Source organism: Mercenaria mercenaria, chromosome 16, assembly GCF_021730395.1.
Source record: "Mercenaria mercenaria strain notata chromosome 16, MADL_Memer_1, whole genome shotgun sequence".
Taxonomy (NCBI): domain Eukaryota; kingdom Metazoa; phylum Mollusca; class Bivalvia; order Venerida; family Veneridae; genus Mercenaria; species Mercenaria mercenaria.
In genome coordinates this window covers 51304548-51323662 of record NC_069376.1, presented here as the reverse complement: position 1 = coordinate 51323662, position 19115 = coordinate 51304548, and the positions used below count along the sequence as shown (strand labels likewise).

Here is a 19115-nt window from a genome sequence, read left to right as displayed (position 1 = left end):
TTGGAATCGAAACAAAAAAACCGCAACCATCAGACATCTCAAGGCTTTGATTATCATAGGTCTTGGTTTCAGGCTTTGAATGTTGATTAACACAGGTCCAGATCTTACACTTGCTAAAGCGACAGTTTAAATGGAAGAACGTTTCTATTTACGAAGAACTGTTAACAACCAACAAAAACTCGCTTGGTAAATAAAATTAAATGACCGCTAATGCATCACAGACTTGAAGTTAAATAAAAAGCCATTAACCCGAAACCCCGTTTTATGAACGAAACAAACATACTCAAGTCGCATGAAATAGTATGTGTTTCTCGCATGCTTTATTCTTGTAGAAAATGTGAAAGCACATTACTTTACAAATAATAAGATAATTGAATTTATGTACATGTAAAAGGCTTTTCAGAAAATATAAAATATAGATGATGCAGATAGTTGTACAAAAACATAAAAATATCGACAAAGTTTATAAAGAAAAAAGAAAAGAGTAAAAACTTTCGATCAAACAGATATCACAAATACATACTTTGATCAAAAGAAGCTATAAAAATTACAACCTTCAACCAAAATACATACAAAAATAAATGTAGAACAATATTTGATCATACCTATAAATGAATAATTTACCAATCACTGATACAGTGTGTGTTGCCGTAATCTGACTCAGATCCTATTTAGAGACATGAAATATTAAAACTATATTGTATGCGTATAAACAAATAAAACTAAAAAAGCAAAATCGGACATAAATTGCACCTATAAATAGCTGTTTCAATTCTGCAAACAGTTTCAGTTTTACCGTCCACTGCAGTATAGTATTTGTTATTTTTTCATTGCATACTGCCCTATGGCACAACTAGCATACATATACGCACTAACTGGTATCTTTCTGTATATAACATCAATGGCATGTAACACAGAACAACAATTTCATTCTATCTACATGGTGTTCAAACTTTTATTCCACTAGTGTCAGTTATTTTGACACCGTCTTCAGTTTTCCTACAGTGTCTCCAAAACAATAAGCAAACTTTCGTCAGAGCAGCTACCCCAGACACCGCCAGCAATGCGATTGTAAATATGGTATTTCTTGCTCCTTCGTCGTAGTTCTTTGCTAAACTTCCGGTAAAAGCTACAACGAGTACGATGTAAGGAGTGAATGTGTAGCGCGTGTATCGGTCTAAGAAAAACCAGTCTGTAACTAAAAATAGAGCGATCACTCCTGACAAGATGCCAAGACTGATTGTGGAAGCGTTCCTTTGTCCAATATCGTGTGCAGACCGGTACGCAAGAAGGAAAGCGAAATTCAAAAGAGTTGCGATGGTGCACCACGTGGCGTACATACTGAGTCCATTTTGCACTAAGAATCTTGTCAGCCAAACATCAGACTTTCTCTCTTGCTTGATTAAAATGTCAATTCCTCTGTTGAGGTTGCGGTATGAGAAGAAAAGACAGGCGTACAATGTAAGCGTGATCGAGAGAAGGAGAACAAACGCGAGCTCAAGAATTTCTCTGTCAAAAGCAATTAACCAACCACAGTTTAATACTAGGTTCACAAGATAAATCACTAAAAGTGGTATTGGAAGTAATACAGGATACGTGTAGTATGGACCTTTTTCTGTCCTGCGAAATAGATTCACTATAGCGTAGATTATCCAAAGTGCCTGCCACGTGTAAATAAAGCCCCAGATGCTGAACGTCCAGCTCGCGGGGGTTATCTCAAGATAGTATTTGTCGGATAATGTTCCAGTGTCTGATTCATACAAACCTAAAACAAAACAAAGCAAAGGCATTGTTTTTTTTTCTATCTACACGATTGAAATCAACTATCATATTAAGAATACTCTGAGTGGTATATGTTTGAGTTGGTCATTATGAGACAGCACATGTTACCAGATTCAGGAGACATCTGCATATGGGTCGTGAGTTCGAACATCGCAATTTTATAAGGACATTAATAAAGTCCTTATGATACAACAATCGAAAATGATGTGGATTTTAACTTATAACAAAAATAGTGAGAGTGTAACAACCCTTTGACAACTGTATTCCTGTCTTAAATAACAGTCACAATTCTTTGTGTCATGAGTCCTAAAACAAGAAACTGTTTAAGAACGGAGCTTACCATTCCCCGAGTCCATCGCTAACCCGTTGAAGATCAGTACCACGATGAAGAAACACGGAACCAGCAAAGTTAAGACAAGCAGTATGCAGTTGTGTCCCATTTTGTTCTGTTACCTAAAATACTTGTGGAAAAATAGTTACGCCATTATAGATGCAGGATAGACATATCATTGAAATTATGGTGATATCAAAGAGGGATTCATACCATAGATAAGAAAATGTCACAAAAACTGGTTAAAACTGTAAATAAGCAAACGATCGTTGCAAAACATAAATCCTCACCCTGCACTCCTTTCACACAAATTCTCATAATTGCCACATTTCTTTTCTCTAAATCTAGATTTTAAACAATCACAAATTTTACGAAAATTTTAATACATACGCTGCGTCTTGATGTCTTAAACAATTTGTTAATGAATATTGATCAAGTGTAGTGAAAAGAAAAACTAGTTTACTATACCTTTGATTTTAATCAAGCTTCCTTTCCAAACCTTTAATGTTTTTAGTAAAGAACGCACACGGAAAACATTCAATTTGTCAATGAACAAGAAATGATCATTCTTGCCTATATATATACCTCGTTTACGTTTCGTAACATCGTTTCGTAACAAGCGCACGTTGTAAATATCGTGAGTCTTACAGTACAAGTTGTTTTTTAAAGTACGCATGCACTAGTAAAACGAGTTTAATCTATAACTTGCACGTTTAGCTTGACTGATTTAACTGTACTTAAAAAGACATGTTATGAAACTGCGAAAAACTAGGACAAATACGTATCGATACAGATAAATAAAGTAAAACAAGTTTGGACTGAGATTTGACACTAGATATATTATATATTATTATTAATAATAATAATAATAATAATGTGATAACATTAAGTTGTTGAAATATGTAGCCCGTACCACTGGCACCAGAACAGAAAGAAAATGCCTCTGTACATGTTATACCTTACCCGTAGGTATTCTATAAGAACCATGGTAATGAACGGGAAAATCAATCGTACATTTCTAATTTTAAACGCGCAGTTAGGTGAATGGGTACCTATTATATTGAACAAGCGATAATTTATCTTCCATCGTGCACCAGTCATATTGTCTCAATATTCCATATTGCTGAGATTATAAACATATTTTATGCTTTCGTCAATGTTACAGAAAAAACTTGCGTGACCTTCCCTAATGAACATCCGGTCTAGAGGTCACGGCAGCGTGCACATGTTTGGCGAAATGTAAACAAACAAAAAAGAATTTAAAATAATCACAATTTTACACTAAAACTCGAAATGATGAATGAAATTCATCTTGTATATGATCTTTAATTTGAAATCGTACAATGGTCTGCATCTGTTCTTTTTATTTATTAATTTTGCACATTTATGCTGCATTTTCACATTTTAGCGAACACATGTAGTAAAATGACGATTGACATACATTTTCACAACAGCCATTCAGAATGGTTTTGTAATCGAGAACGGAACTTCACCAGGGAAGTTCAAGCAAGTTTTTTGTGTAACGTTGAAAAAACTATAAACAGTTTTTTTTTTAAAGATAAGATGTATTGAAGAAATTTGACCGGTACACAATGGAAGATAAATTACCACTTGTTTGATATCAATAGTACACATTTTCATTAGGTATGAAATGCGCGATTGAAACGGGTTAGTATATTTTCTCATTCACGTAGACTAGCTACTAGCCTGATAATAAGTTTTTTTATATACTAATATATTTCTATGTCAGATATCTTTCATTTATAGATAGCTCCCTGTTTATAGACTGCTCCCTTTTGAATATCTGGCTGTATTATCACATTCGGCAGCAAGAAAAGGTAACCATGTTATAACTATGAAGGGAAGTAATTTAATATAAAATATGAGAAGAGACTATGACTGGCAAATGTAAGGACTGGGACCAGTCTATCATTCACGATCATGGTTCTTATAGAATACCTAGGGGTAAGGTATAACATGTACAAAGGCATTTTCTTTCTGTTCTGGTGCCAGTGGCCCGTACAAAGAGTTATTCGCTTAATTTGATGTATTTTCGTAAACCGTCTTAGCAACTTGAAAATTCTTAAAATTAAACGATTTTAGATCGATATTAACTAATACAAAAAGTCAGTATTTAGATGGTGAATAATATTTTTGACAGCTCATAAATTTTGTTTGAAACTTGAAGAACTGAGCCAACATGCTAGATTTTTATTGATATATTTTAGACAAATGTTGATTTTCTATCCTAGTTGCCCAACCATGATAGTGTTACTGTAGCATATAATAAGTATATTTTGCCTAAGTAATGATATGAATATCATAACTTTCGTATCATAGTTGTCAATGATTTGCACTGACAAGTATACACTTTGCCGAAATTCATTAAAAATGAAATTTTGTAAAATAATTATGACCTCTATTTGCCTATCTCGGTTGATTAAAAATGGATGAATTTCGAAGATACACTGTATTTAAAACTTACCCTGTGTTTCAGATAGTTGAAATAAAAAATAGTCCTCTTTTCAAAAACTTTGATATTAAAAGAAGTAATTACAAGTTTCATAACAAATAATAAAAGTTAATTAACATAAATTTCTAATAGGATCTAACTCTGTGTAATTGGTGTTTTTGTTCCTTAACCCTAGCGTGTTGGTGGCAAGTGATTCTGCCTTTGCGACCAGTGAAGACCAAGATCAGCCTGCACTTCCATGCAGTCTGATCATGGTCTTCACTGTTCACCACTCAGTCAGTATCTTTTTGGTAAATACACCCCTTTTAACAGTTAATGGTACAGTCCAAATTGAAAAATTGACAAGTTCATTATAGAAATTTAGCAGGCTAAATGTTAAATAAATTGTATACAGAATATACTAAAACTGTAAAATGTCATAATTAATGGTTCTTATCCGTAACTGACTGCCTTTAGGCCAAGTATGAAATAAAGAGTTCCAGTCATACTAAAATATTACTTGACAAAAATGGATGAAGTAACATTTTACTCTAATTTAAACAATTGTTAGCACTATTAACCGAGTTTTAAAGCGATTATTGGCACATTATTTAAAGCTGGTATAGGAACTTTCAGGACAAACATAGCGGTCACTGATAAAAAATTAAAAGTAAAAGTGAAATTGCAAAACCTTTGCAAAATTATCAAGCCACACGACAGATAGATTAATCAGCGTTTAATTGGCGAGTGTTTTATTGCCAATACCAAGTCTACGGTGTCTTTCCTACATGAGGTAATTGACTTATAGCAAAATAGAGATCCATTTTCGGTAATATATCTCTTTCAGTTTTTAAAAGGGTAGCTTTCATGATTCTAATAAAATGAAAAGGGTATTATTATCAACCATACTGCGCTAGGTAAGCATGCGTGGAAGATGGCTTGGCTTTGAAGGGAACTAAAGTCGTCATCCTGTATTTATTGTTATGTTTTCATGTCCTTTTCGGTAACTGAGACTGCACATTAATTGTGTGACTAAGTCGTTGCTAAAGGGCATAAGAGGTGTTGCACATTTCATTACTTCTCATTAAGAGACTCAATCTAACATAGTCTGCAAATATGTCCATAGGTTTCCACAGGAAGGATCTTTTTATGCATTTTCTTTTTTAACTTTTTTTTTGCTGAAGACATGTGTGATTGCAATCACAAAGAAGAACACAAAAGATAAAATTGCATGTTTGCAAATAAAACGATAAACAATGTTTCATAACTTCTTTGTTGAATCCCATTGACAATTGCATGAATTTGATGATCTATTTATGACTACTGTGATATGTGTTAAGAACTCTTCAACCATCAAATTCAAATATACACGAATCTCTCAGTCTTCGCAAGATGTCTGGAACTCACGGCCCCTAGTAGCGCGAGGGAGCTGTAAAAGAAACATAAGGGCAATAAATAGTAATGTTTAAATGCCTGGACAAAGGCGATGGTAGTATTAATATTTTCTAAAGAAAATGGATAGAGGCTTATATGAAATAAGTGCTGCTTGTAAAACGACTAAGCCCTCGAAGCATCGTGCGAAGTTTTATTCTTAAACATAGTTCGATATTGACCTTTGACCGTATAGTCATACATTGGCAAAAAAAAAAAAAAATTACAAAAGTCCAACATACGTTCTTGGGGTAAATGAATGGAAAGAGTGTCCAGTCTAAAAAGCAATTATTTATGACATGGATTTTTAAAATACTTTTTTTAAAACATAGACATGTTTGTCCTTTTGTTAACTAGACGGCTTTCCGAGCGTACCTATTATACGACATGAAAATGCAACATCCCCGCGAATGACCATTGTTCTCGTTACAAATTTTATACACTTTGAATAGTCTCATTTTTATTAGATACATGTTTTACTTACAACAAAACTTCTCGTCATCACGATCTGGGCAATCTCCCTGTGTAGAACTTGTACAGAATTTGTCACCGGAAATGCATGTTTTGTTGTCGTTACACAAATAGCTGGTGGCAGGGCACTTGCAGGCTGACGCTGAAGAAATGATATACAAACTAAAGAATAAAATGTGCAAGTGGCTTTCCAGGAAGTGTATAAGTTAATCAAGCAAATCATTAATAAATTATGTACCCCTTCCCCTCCCCGCTCTCCGCAGTCAAGCCGCCTCAGTTATGAAATATGCAACGTCGCAAGCAATCAAGCGATCACATAGTCAGTGTTCTATTAAAAACATGTAAGCACTAATCAGAAATAATGTAGCAAACTTCGAACGAACCAGTAAACATAAGTGACAGAGTTAGAAATGCATATTTGTATGGGTACATGTAACGTGTAAAACTACGGCTTTCAAAAAGAAAAGGGAGACATAGAAATGGGTTCCGCGTCCGACCTCCAAGGTCAAGGTCCAAGGTAAACAGGGTCTGTTTCGTGTCCAGTCCATTACTCTACCATTTATCAAGGAATTTTGCAAATACTTGGCACAAATGTTCCCCGTAATGAGACAACGTGTCACGTGCAAGGCCCAGACCCCTGTTTTAAAAAACAAGGTCAGTCTTAAAGGTCAAAGATAGTTTGTCATTTGTTTGCTCTGGTCAATAACTTTACTTTGCAGTGATGGATATTCATGTAACTTGGCACAAACAGTAACCATTTCACGTGTAAGACTCAGACCTCAAAGTCAAACTCTCACTTTAGATTAAACATTTTTAGTATTTTTGTCTGGTATGTAACTATTTATGCATAGATGTTTATTTAGATAACTTTGCAAAAATGTTCAATATAACAAGACAATATCGTGTACAAAGATCAGGGTAACAGTCACCCAAGTTTACTTTCTTCTTTGTTGGTACATGAAATTACTTCCCTTTCATATGATACAGTATAATACATTTGTGTTTTTCATCAGTTTTCCCACTAGGCCTAATTTTAAAATGAAACTATGTTTAAAGTATAATGATTTGTATTGATAAATATAAAAAAAGCCAGCATTAATAATTGTAGATATCCAGAATGTAAACCCAGGAACAAGTTGCAACTTCATTGCATATATAGGTAAATAAAGCATTAAATTCAATTCATTAGGTTGATATGCAGTTGACCAACACTGGCAACAAGTTTCATTAGTACCATAAAATGTCATGCATTCTTTTATTAACTACCCCCCACCCCCACCCTTTAATACGATAAAATATTTCGTTGCATTTTTCTTACTGATTTAAAAATAAACTCTCACTTAATTCAACATTTGAAAACTTTCAACAATTTTAGATTTTTATACATTTTCTTCATGAAATATATGATATAAAGTTTTTAATGTTTTAACATGTTGCCCCTTTTACTTTGAAGATGATGTATTTGCATGCAATATGTTAAAGTGTCCCTATGCGCAGGGGTTGGGGGCGTGTGGTGGGCGAGGGGTGCTGGTGGGGGGTGACATTGGTAACTGTGTTACAATTTCTTGTTAAAACAAGCGTCATAGTTGTAGACACTCAGAACATCTCAATATTATAATTTAGCATACAAATTTGAAATTAAACGTGGAACTTTGAGCGGGGAAAACATTAAACAAATTCAAATATGTTTCTTTGTGCGTCATAACATTTCGTTTTCTCTCAACATCTTGTTGTATCTTTAAAATCTGCTTTTACTTCGTGGCTGTTAATTGATCTGTTTTCCATTAATGCCACTTATTCAAAGGCATGGTAATTTACTTTGATGTAATAAGACAACATATTACGATTTGCAAAATGCGAGTGGTTGCTAAATTTGGCCAGGATAGTATTTGGTGCAAAAATACAAAACTGTCTATACTTACAACACGATGGTATTTTTTTTTATACTTACAACAGGAATTTTCGTCTTGATGACCTGGACAGTCATTGTGATTGTCACACATTTTCTCTACAGGGACACATGTCTTACCATCTCCACAGAGAAATTTGCCAATTGTACATTTACATGCACCTGCTGTATACAAAAAGAAGCATTCTTTGTAAATAGGGTATATTAAAAAAATACGTCGGTGGGATTTTCCTCAGATCGTTTGATTTCCAAACCTATATGTGGGTCACACATTCCTTTACCCCTGCAACTGGTTTGCATTATTCTGACGGTTTTAAATGTTTTCCGACGGCCTAAAATAGGCGACTCGACGGACTTAGTATTGGTATATTTCTGGCCCTTTTACCTCTAGCCAAAGTTTCTGTATGATATAAATAAAAGCTATAAGAAAATCTTTTTGGAAGCGTAGAATGAAGTCAGACTCGATTTGATCGAGTCTGTTCATGAGAAATAATGACTTTTGAAACTCCCCTCATGCCCACTAGCACCGGCTCAAGCGGAGCTATATTAATCATAAACATTGAATGGAATCAGGGCTGTTTTATTTCGATCTTTTCAGATCGTTCAGCACGGCTTTTATGTCGAGTTATTGCTACTGTTTAGTTTTTCAGCTTGAAAATTTCAGCCTAGGTGGTTCCAATAATCCCGCTTTCAAAGCTTTCTGTGATATGCAGGCTCCATAACATCAGATCCCTTTTCTAAATTCCAGTTGGTTTATTTCTGCCTTTTCTTTCCCCTCCTTTAGGGCAAACCCATTATTTTAAATGGGGAACATGCGCCGCTTTCATGGAATTACAAGCAAGTGTATTATTGAAGGTTCCATCTGCACCACCGTATGAACACATCTGCGGATGTCTCTAAATTGTTATTTGTACTTGTAGCATGTGTAAATGTTGAGTTCTGCTCAACTTGAGGCTAGAGGGCGTGGACTGTAGCATACATTTCCACTACCGTCCATGAACAGGCTCAGTAACATTTTCATTTTTTGTCATGTTGAGCGACCTGTGGAGATTCCACTTTTTTCTATTCCATGATCAAAAGGACCAGAAAATGTAGTATCGCTCAGTCCAAGTACGGGGGACATTTAACAGCCGTCGCATAGCATTTGAAAATTGTAGTTGTAAGTCTCAAGCAGTCTCAATCAAACCAGGCCTGCTGTTGTCTTTCTTTGATGCGTCCTATGTTTTCTATGGTGGCATATTTCTGCCGTAAGATGATCTGTTAAGGTTAGCGAATATATTCACGTCAGCTAGATAATTATCGAGACAATTATCTGGTGAACGGATAGCTCAGTGGTTTGCACACTGGCCTTCCAATCCTGAGGTCGGGGGTTCGATCCCCGGCAGCTACTCGGGAATTTTCAGAAACGCTTTTCAGTGTTTCCCACCCAACTAGAGGTGTACTGGTCAGGAACCCAATCAATCCTTGCGTGTATCAGTGCTATACACTGGACACGTTAAAGAACCAGGCTGTCTATTCGCAACGAGCTAGACAAGCCTGTATCTTGATTTCTGATCTCTCTGTCGTGGGGGCTTTGTCTCACTCTGTCCCTCTGGTCAGATCGCTCTGTGTCTGTACTAGTAGAGGGTGAATTATGCGCCCTGTGTGGCTGCATTTGAACTATGTAAATCGTCTTTGAACGTGAAATTGATTATGAATATTTCAAGCTACTTGGCTGAATTTCATCATAAAAATTTTAAACAATTTTAGTGTCAAAGGACTGATTACTTCTTACTGACAGGTTCTCATTGTTCTTTGCACGACCGAAGCAAAATTGAGGATAGACTTCCTGGAAAGGTAAGGATAGACTTCCCGGAAGCACAGAGCACAGCAGACGCGGCCAGAGTCATGCATCGCAAAGTAAGCCCGCAACAAATAGAAACTGTAGTTTAAAGATAAAGCAGAAACGTTGCTTCAAAAATCAAACAACAAATACATTTTAATCATATTCAATATGCAATATTGGGTATTGAGTATAGAACTGAGTGGGGCAGTTTGGGCAAGTGGGACAAGGATGAATATTTAACAGGAAAAGCCACGCTCCAGAAACGCAGTCTCCCTAGATCGTGTTATGTGATAACAAAATACCAAACATTTACAGTGAATGAAAGTATCTTATCTGAGTTGTGAAAATAACAAATCCGGAGCATTGCAAAAATGAACCATTACATGTATGGATATATTATAAAAGTATGTGTAAAATTGATATGTGATGAGCAAAGTGTCCGATAAGAAAAGAAAACAAAACAAAAGTATAGGTGAAACATCTAAATCGGGAACAAAAACAGTGGAAACACGGATGATCTTCAGGAGGCATCGACAATTACTGTATACATACAATAGTCAACTATTCTTTCTGTGCTTTGTTGAATAAGGATGATAATGATGGTATTCATTTGTTCTGGGTTTAACGCCGTTTTTCAACTGTATTTCAATTATGTAACGTGACAAACTGTGGTCAAGTGGCAAAACACGGCTAAAATACAATGGAAGACAACATGGACTTTATTAATGTTGATAGATTAAGACTTTGAGGGTTCCAAACGTTAGTGTCTGAGTTACAGGCTAAAGGAATAGCGAAGAACCTTATTACCGTAGGAATTACAGAAACTGCAAACATTGAAACAGTAGAACAGAAAATGGAGAATATCAAGAAATATACCTAGGTTAATTTGAAAGCTCTAGAAAATGACATAAGCAGCATTGAAATTGACAAAGCAATAAGATTTGGGGTCAGGAAATATAATAAACATAGAAACCTTCCTGTTTCATTTAAAGACCTTAAAACAAAACAGTTTCTTAAATCTTTCACAGAGAAAGTTGATACAAATGCAACATGTATATTCATGCATAATCAGTTTCCGGTCGAGGTTGTAGCACAAACCAATCTTGAAGTAAACTAGGGTGTCATACAAAGACGTAAACATAAACTATAACAAACTAATTTTCGACGGCGCGGTTTACACATATGGTTCATATGGTTCGATAGCTTTGAATATTGCAATTAGGAAATGCAATGACCTAACTTTGGAAGACAAAGACTTGTCTTTTATCAGAATATAATGTGATACTTTTGTTCGAATCTTGGACAAATAAGGATAGTAATATAGATTAACAAGGATACAGCATATAACATTTTCCGGAAATTTCAACATAGCAACGTAATCTTTATAGTAGTGGCATCTTGCTTTACCATGTTTACTGTAAAGATAAAATCTGCGCTGGTGCGGAAGTTGTACTGAATCCGTTAGAACCGTTAGATTTCAAAACAGAGGTAGATATACATGTATGCTCGAGGTTATATGGGGCCAGGACTATTGTTAACTGAAATCTTTTTGATTTGCTAGAGAACAATATCAGTTACTTTCAGTCCTTAGGTCTGGTGCTATGAATAGTCGTGTGGTCTTTAAAACTGATTACATTTCATTTGATAGAATTAATGTCAGCTTAAATAATAACAACTTCGTCCCAGATTTACGCTAAGTCGTGCATCAGTGCATACACATTTAAATGCATTAAATTCCACAATGACTGAACTGTTTTGATCTCTGTCTTCTGGCCTGTTTCGTCGGACCCTTAAGGGTGTTTCTCTTGATGCTCTGTCTTCTGCAAAGGCATTGAGTACACATGTTTTTGGTTCTCAATGTTTGCCTTTTATATAATTACACAGGAGCATTTTGTGTTTTACATGCCATGCCATTTTGTTTCCATTGCGTGTGTTAGAGATTCACCTGGCGGGGATGACTTTTGCTTACACTGTCCTGTGTCTAAGTAAGAGTGAGGTTGGGTGCGCACAATAAACCGGTCTAAGCTCCACAGTGGTGATTTTGCCACTGATCGTTCCAAGGCGGTGCCCAACTGTATTCCTTTATTTGTTCGTTTTGTTCTCGTGTTTTGCTTTGTATGCGAGTGAGTGTGTGTGTGTGTGTGTGTGTGTGTGTGTGTGTGTGTGTGTTGGTAGAGTGCACATTTGCGTGCCAGATATTCAACAGGGAGCAATCTGTAAACAGGGAGCTATCTATAAATGAAAGATATCTGACAAGGAAATACATTAGTATATAAAAATTTATTATCAGACTAGTAGCTAGTCTAATGGTTTACAAGTTCTAGATTTGTGCAAATCAACGGACTGCCGATTGGTAACGATGGGCTAGAAAATAATGGCTCACTTACATATAATATACACAATGGTAGTTAAGTAAAAAAAAATATTGTGCACGCAAAACGACTTACTATGCATACGTTCTTTTCAAATGTCAGACTTTAATATGTTCCCAGACCATGCTATTTAACACATGTGCATCGTTGCAAATAATAAGAATGGTAGTTAGGTCAAAAATACCTACTGTGCATACAAAATGACTTTCTATGCATACGTTCTTTTCAAATGTCAGACTTTAATATGTTCTCAGACCATGCTGTTTAACACATGTGCATCGTTGCAAATAATAAGAATGGTAGTCAGGTAAAAATACCCGCCTATTGTGCATGCAAAATGACTTTCTATGCATACGTTCTTTTCAAATATTAGATTTTAATATGTTCTCAGATCATGCTATTTTACACATGTATATGAATCGTTGCAAATAATAAGAAGAATGAACTAGACATTAAACAAGACATTAAATAACGTAGAATGGGATCCGCTAAAAGGAATGAATTTAGAAGATTTCTCATTTCAAAATTATCACATATAAATGTGATATTCAGCTCTGTAAACGTCAGTAAATAAAGTTATGATAGACTTTGCTGATTCGATAAACAGCAAGCAGCGTTGCCAAGCAATTATTAAATAAGGAAATTCATAGGCACAGTTAGACTTTTTAACTAGAGACCAATTCTTCAAAAGTCGTTATGGTCCGACGCTACGTGCTATGATAAAAAGCAGGACAATTATACAAGTATTAAGATATTTCAATGGTAAAAAGAAGACTAAAACAGAAAGAAGTGATCAATAAAGAAACATGAATACAAGACGTTGATAAAACGGAAACGTGGAATGCTTCAAATTGCTATTAGCCTAAAAATTAAATAAAAGCGATTGAAAACTTAATGACGAAACAACCACCCTGAGATTTCTTGTAATATTCTCAACAAAGAAAGTTAACAAAGGAATGTTCCGAAACTTCAGAGTAGGTAAGAATAATTGAATAATATCTTAGTATTACTGATAATATCTTAGTATTACTGACAATAGATTATACAGACAATAAATTACCAAATTTCGTATATGTGCTCATACAATGCGGATTGAAAGTGGCTGTATGGACAGCAAAGAAAAATAAACTTACTTTTAGACCGAAATTCACAGCTGATCTCGTCGGCACCATTATCACAGTCATAGTTATTGTCACATACAACGCTGGCATCGACGCACTGCACAAAGTCATTATCATCATTGCCGCAATTAATCTTTTAAACACATTGTTCTAAAGAAAACAAATTAAAGATATAAAAGATTTCGAAGATTTTTTTCTTGGATATGTTACACGTGTAAATCATTTGCCCGTCGCTACTTGAGGTCAGCAAAGATCCTACAGGAAAAGCCACTTTCCAAGAGCGCATCCCCTCAAAACGGAAAATATACAGTAGTGGACGTTATTTTAGAATACATAAAATACAAGGTGCAAGTAAAACATATGTACAAGGTAAACGAACAAACAGATAAGCAAACGCAGCAGAGGCACCATCTCTAAAGGGACAATAGCGAACACCACTGGAGTGTTTAAAACGGTTAGTGGTGCTCGAAAGTCAAACGGAATGCCTTTGCGTATGACAGAGCAGCAAGAGAAAATGCCATTAAGTGGACATCTATTATTTAAAAAATCTTTACAGCGACCGAGGTGTTCATTTGTAGCTTAAATAATATCTTATTCTAAGGCCATATTGGGACTTCCTCCTCAAAGAGGCGGTAACATGACCTAAATTGGCTTGTTTTGTCTTTAAAATCAACAACAACAACAACAACAAAACAACATAAAAAAGATGCATAAGAACCATTACTTCCCAGTCTCAGATATAGAGGTGACAATTGAAATTTCTTTTACCAGCCGAGAGTGAAATAAAGCCTTTACGTAAATTTAGCATCGCACTAGTGTAATAAAACTTTGACGTTGACGTCGTTTTAAATATAGGAAACATTGGTCGAATTGACTTGATCTATGATAGGTAATGAAAGAAGAAATTTTGATGTTTCAGTAGGAAAGACTTACATGTGATAAAAAGAATATAACATCTGTGTCTTTCCACATCGATTTTATTAAACTCGTTGAATAAAATTGATAAAATGCTTTTATTATTTTATTCAACTCGTTTAATAATTGTATATGAAAAGACACTTATGTATTATCCTCTTTGTGTTTTACTGCTAAAAATAAAATAATGGAACTAAAGCTGTGCTTACATTTTTAGACTGTTCTACTACTGACAATTACTCGTGTTTAAGTTCGGATAAATGAAAATTTAAAAATAATAAATAGACAACAATAGGATTATGAAACACTTACGCTGAGTGACGGGAGGCTGAGGATATCTTATGGGATACAGGTAGTTGCCTCTTTTGTACGGAAAGTTTCCAAATTTACTTCTTTGCCTATTGTATCCTCCAGGTTTGCGATGGGCCAAAGAAAGATTAAAACAAGCCTATACATATTACAAGCACAGAAACCTTAAAAAACAAAATAGTAAATATCAACTTTGTTCAATAAAAAAGTATTGCCAGGTGAAAATGAACCACAAACAATGCCTTCGGAGTTACACGCTAATCAATTACGCTGATCATGTAATAAAAACTAATGAATGTAACAATACAAACCTAATAACGTTATGAAAGCTTTACGAAATTTTAATGATAAAAGAAAGAGATTGGCGTAATATTTTTCATACTTTTTAGCCGTCCTTACTTGAAATTGTTTTAATATGAATTATAGCATAAAGCTGTTGCTTTTGTCTTCTTCAGAAGATGTTTTAACAGGAGATTAAACGTGTGTTAACAAAGAGATTCTCGCACTCACGCACAGTTTACGCACTTTTTCTTTCGTTTGCGTGTTCCGTGGCAAAGTGTTAACGTATTACGGTCCCATAACGGATAATCAAATAGAAAATGACGTCAAAGTGATAAAAAACGCTGACATTCCCACTGATTTAATGGACATTTAATGACGTTGTTGGACACTATATTCATTTTCTGACTTTTAACACGTTCTATGCTAGAACTGTGAAAAAAAAGACATCAGTTATCCCTTCATAAAAGCTAAACAAAATTAATGATAAGAAAAAACCCGTTTGTGTGCGAAATCGAAAATAGATGATTAAGAAAATATATAAAAATGTTTATTTATGTAAGAAATATATACGGGAAACCAATACAATTTTCATAACTCCAAATTTTCATATCGCAACAATAACACACAAGACTTTTTCATGTAGGTAGTCCATACAAATCCTGCTCATAAAAAATAAATAGAGACACATAATGACATGATAAACAAATTGAAATGAACAATATTCTCCACACAGGTCATGCGAATTTAATTTCAAAAAAGAAAGAATTAGAGCCACACAGTTACATGATAAAGAAATTGGTGTGAAAAATATCTGTTGTTTATCCATTTATATTACAAGTAAATATATACAAGTCAAGCAGTTGCAGCTAATTTATGCGTGTGCAATGTGCATGTGTTTTATTTACATTTCATTTTCATATTACTAAAAAGTGAAAAAATTCAAAAGAACAAAAAGTGAAAAAATAATCACCTTTCTACGAAAGACCGGTAGTGAATTCACACTTCAAACTTCACACTTCACACTTCATACTTCAGACTTCACACTTCACACTTCACTTCTCACTTCAAGCTTCATTCTTCAGACTTCAGACTACACACTTCACTGCACGCTTCGCACTTCGTAGATTAAACATCACGTGACTTGATGTCATCTGCATAGATGTATACAGTTCGATTACTAGGTCATACGTGTTTACACGTTTTCAAACCAAAATTTCTCTACTTACAAAATGACCTTTCTACTTTTTATGCCCCCGAAGGGAGGCATATAGTTTTTGAACCGTCTGTCTGTCTGTCGGTCTGTCGGTCTGTCAGTCTGTCGGTCCGTCCGCAATTTTCGTGTCCGGTCCATATCTTTGTCATCGATGGATGGATTTTCAAATAACTTGGCATGAATGTGTACCACAGTAAGACGACGTGCAGTGCGCAAGACCCAGGTCCGTAGCTCAAAGGTCAAGGTCACACTTAGACGTTAAGGATAGTGCATTGATGGGCGTGTCCGGTCCATATCTTTGTCATCGATGGATGGATTTTCAAATAACTTGGCATGAATGTGTACCACAGTAAGACAACGTGCAGTGCGCAAGACCCAGGTCCGTAGCTCAAAGGTCAAGGTCACACTTAGACGTTAAAGGATAGTGCATTGATGGGCGTGTCCGGTCCATATCTTTGTCATCGATGGATGGATTTTCAAATAACTTGGCATGAATGTGTACCACAGTAAGACGACGTGCAGTGCGCAAGACCCAGGTCCGTAGCTCAAAGGTCAAGGTCACACTTAGACGTTAAAGGATAGTGCATTGATGGGCGTGTCCGGTCCATATCTTTGTCATCGATGGATGGATTTTCAAATAACTTGGCATAAATGTGTACCACAGTAAGACGACGTGTCACACGCAAGACCCAGGTCCGTAGCTCAAAGGTCAAGGTCACACTTTAAACGTTAAAGATCATTTTTCATGATAGTGCATTGATGGGCATGTCCGGTCCATATCTTTGTCATTCATGCATGGATTTTAAAATAACTATGCTTGAATGTGTGACACAGTAAGACGATGTGTCGCGCGCAAGACCCAGCTCCGTAGGTCAAAGGTCCTAAACTCTTAACATCGGCCATAACTATTCATTCAAAGTGCCATCGGGGGCATGTGTCATCCTACGGAGACAGCTCTTGTTAATCATGTTTTGTTTTAGCTTGAGCTCACGTTTACCTTATACAAGACACACTAAAATATGGAACCCTGAGTTTAGCTTACAAAACGCAATATTTAATGTTTACAAACATGATGTTTACAAAAACGAACTGTATGCCATTTCTTATTTGAGTTGTAAGTATTATTGATTGTGTACATTTTGAATGTTCTAGGAAAATAAACGACGCGTTTAGATTATATATCACTTGTTGATATTCGAAAAATAAGGGGAAATTCACTGTCTGTCGTCCGTCCGTTCAAAATCTTCTTGAGGAAAACTATTGGGATAATTTTTTAAACAATCTGACGGGAATGATACATGGGTTACGCATATACAAATTGCTAAAACAATTTCATTCAATGCAGAAATGTGATTGCCATAGTAAACGAAAGGAAAAATATGTTTAAAAATCTTCATGTGTAAAACAGAAAGGCACAGAAATTAGATATATGGTGTGTGGCATTACCTAGCGGTCTTCTAGTATTAAATGTATTCAATTATGCCACTGGATTCAAAATTATCCCTTCCGGGGGACAGTACTTTTAAACGGACTTATAAAAGGAAACCTTTTTAATATCTTCTTCTCGTACAGTATATTATACTCTACGATATTCTTTCAAATTACGCCTCTGGAGTCAGAAGTAACTCAGCCATAATTATTATTCTACTTCATTATGCCCAATCTCGGTACTTCCAGGTTATTTTAAAAATAGAAAAAAAAAACGCCCGAAAAAGACTTCACACTTCAAACTTCACATTTCAAACTTCATACTTCACACTTCAAACTTCAGACTTCACACTTCAAACTTCACACTTCACATTTCAAACTTCACACTTCATACTTCAGACTTTCCTATTATTTGTATGTGTATTAAGCATTATATATGTGAAGTGTGAAGTGTGAAGTTTCAACTGTGAAGTATAAAGTTCGAAGTCACCACCGGTCTTTCGTACCTTTCTTATTATGTTCATCTTTGCAGAAGTATATTCAGCAACTGATTTATACAATATGTATCTCTTTTAACCAGAAACTTCAATAAACTTTATGAACTTCCGCAACAAATTTGGTTTCACCTTTTCCTGTTTTAAGTTATGTAATGTATTTATAAATCTATAAATGCCACACAGATACTTATTCGATGTTTTGTGTATCATTTAACTGACCTAGAACAAAACAAATTGAAAAAACAAAAGACAAATCAGGAAAACATTTTCATGAATTAATTAATTGATAACAAAACCAGTCGTCTGAATACATCCTTGCTGTTCTACAAGCACGCGTTTTGTGTTTGCAGCGACACTAACCAATTGAAAAAGCGGCTAGATAATTGAATATCCTTAAAAGAATATGCATAAATCTGAGTAAACTGAATCGACTATCCATTTTTCATACTTTTATACTTTCAAATTTTAATTTTTGTCCAATGATTTGGCATTTTTGTTCTGAAAATAACGCTGAGAAAATTGAAAAAAAAAATCAGGAACGAGCTTTAAGTTTTGTCTATGATGACTACATATAAAGATCTTCTTGTCAAAGTAAATCTATTTAGCTTGCATATTAGACGCATGAGAATAATGGCTATAGAAACTTTTAAATTACTGAATGATATCTCTCTCCCTGTTTTGTCCAACTTGATACAAAAAAAGACATTCCAGATACAACTTTAGATATTCAAATATTTTACAGATGCCCCAAGTGAACTCTACAAAATTTTGTAAGAA

At 35.1% G+C, this 19115-nt stretch overlaps 1 protein-coding gene across 2 annotated transcripts; it reads right to left on the bottom strand.

Annotated features, from left to right (window-relative positions):
* Positions 1 to 303: 303 nt before the first annotated feature.
* LOC123540311 (uncharacterized) lies at positions 304 to 2742 on the bottom strand. 2 transcript variants are annotated; one of them, XM_053527064.1, is made up of 3 exons: positions 2582 to 2742; positions 2123 to 2243; positions 304 to 1765 (listed from the first exon to the last, which is right to left on the bottom strand). In XM_053527064.1, the coding sequence occupies exons 2-3, from the start codon at positions 2220 to 2222 to the stop codon at positions 948 to 950; spliced, it is 918 nt and encodes a 305-aa protein (XP_053383039.1). In that variant the 5' UTR covers positions 2223 to 2243; positions 2582 to 2742; the 3' UTR covers positions 304 to 947. The 2 variants fall into 2 exon arrangements, with proteins under 2 accessions (XP_053383039.1, XP_053383038.1); XM_053527063.1 differs by having other exon boundaries at positions 2123 to 2235.
* Positions 2743 to 19115: the final 16373 nt, after the last annotated feature.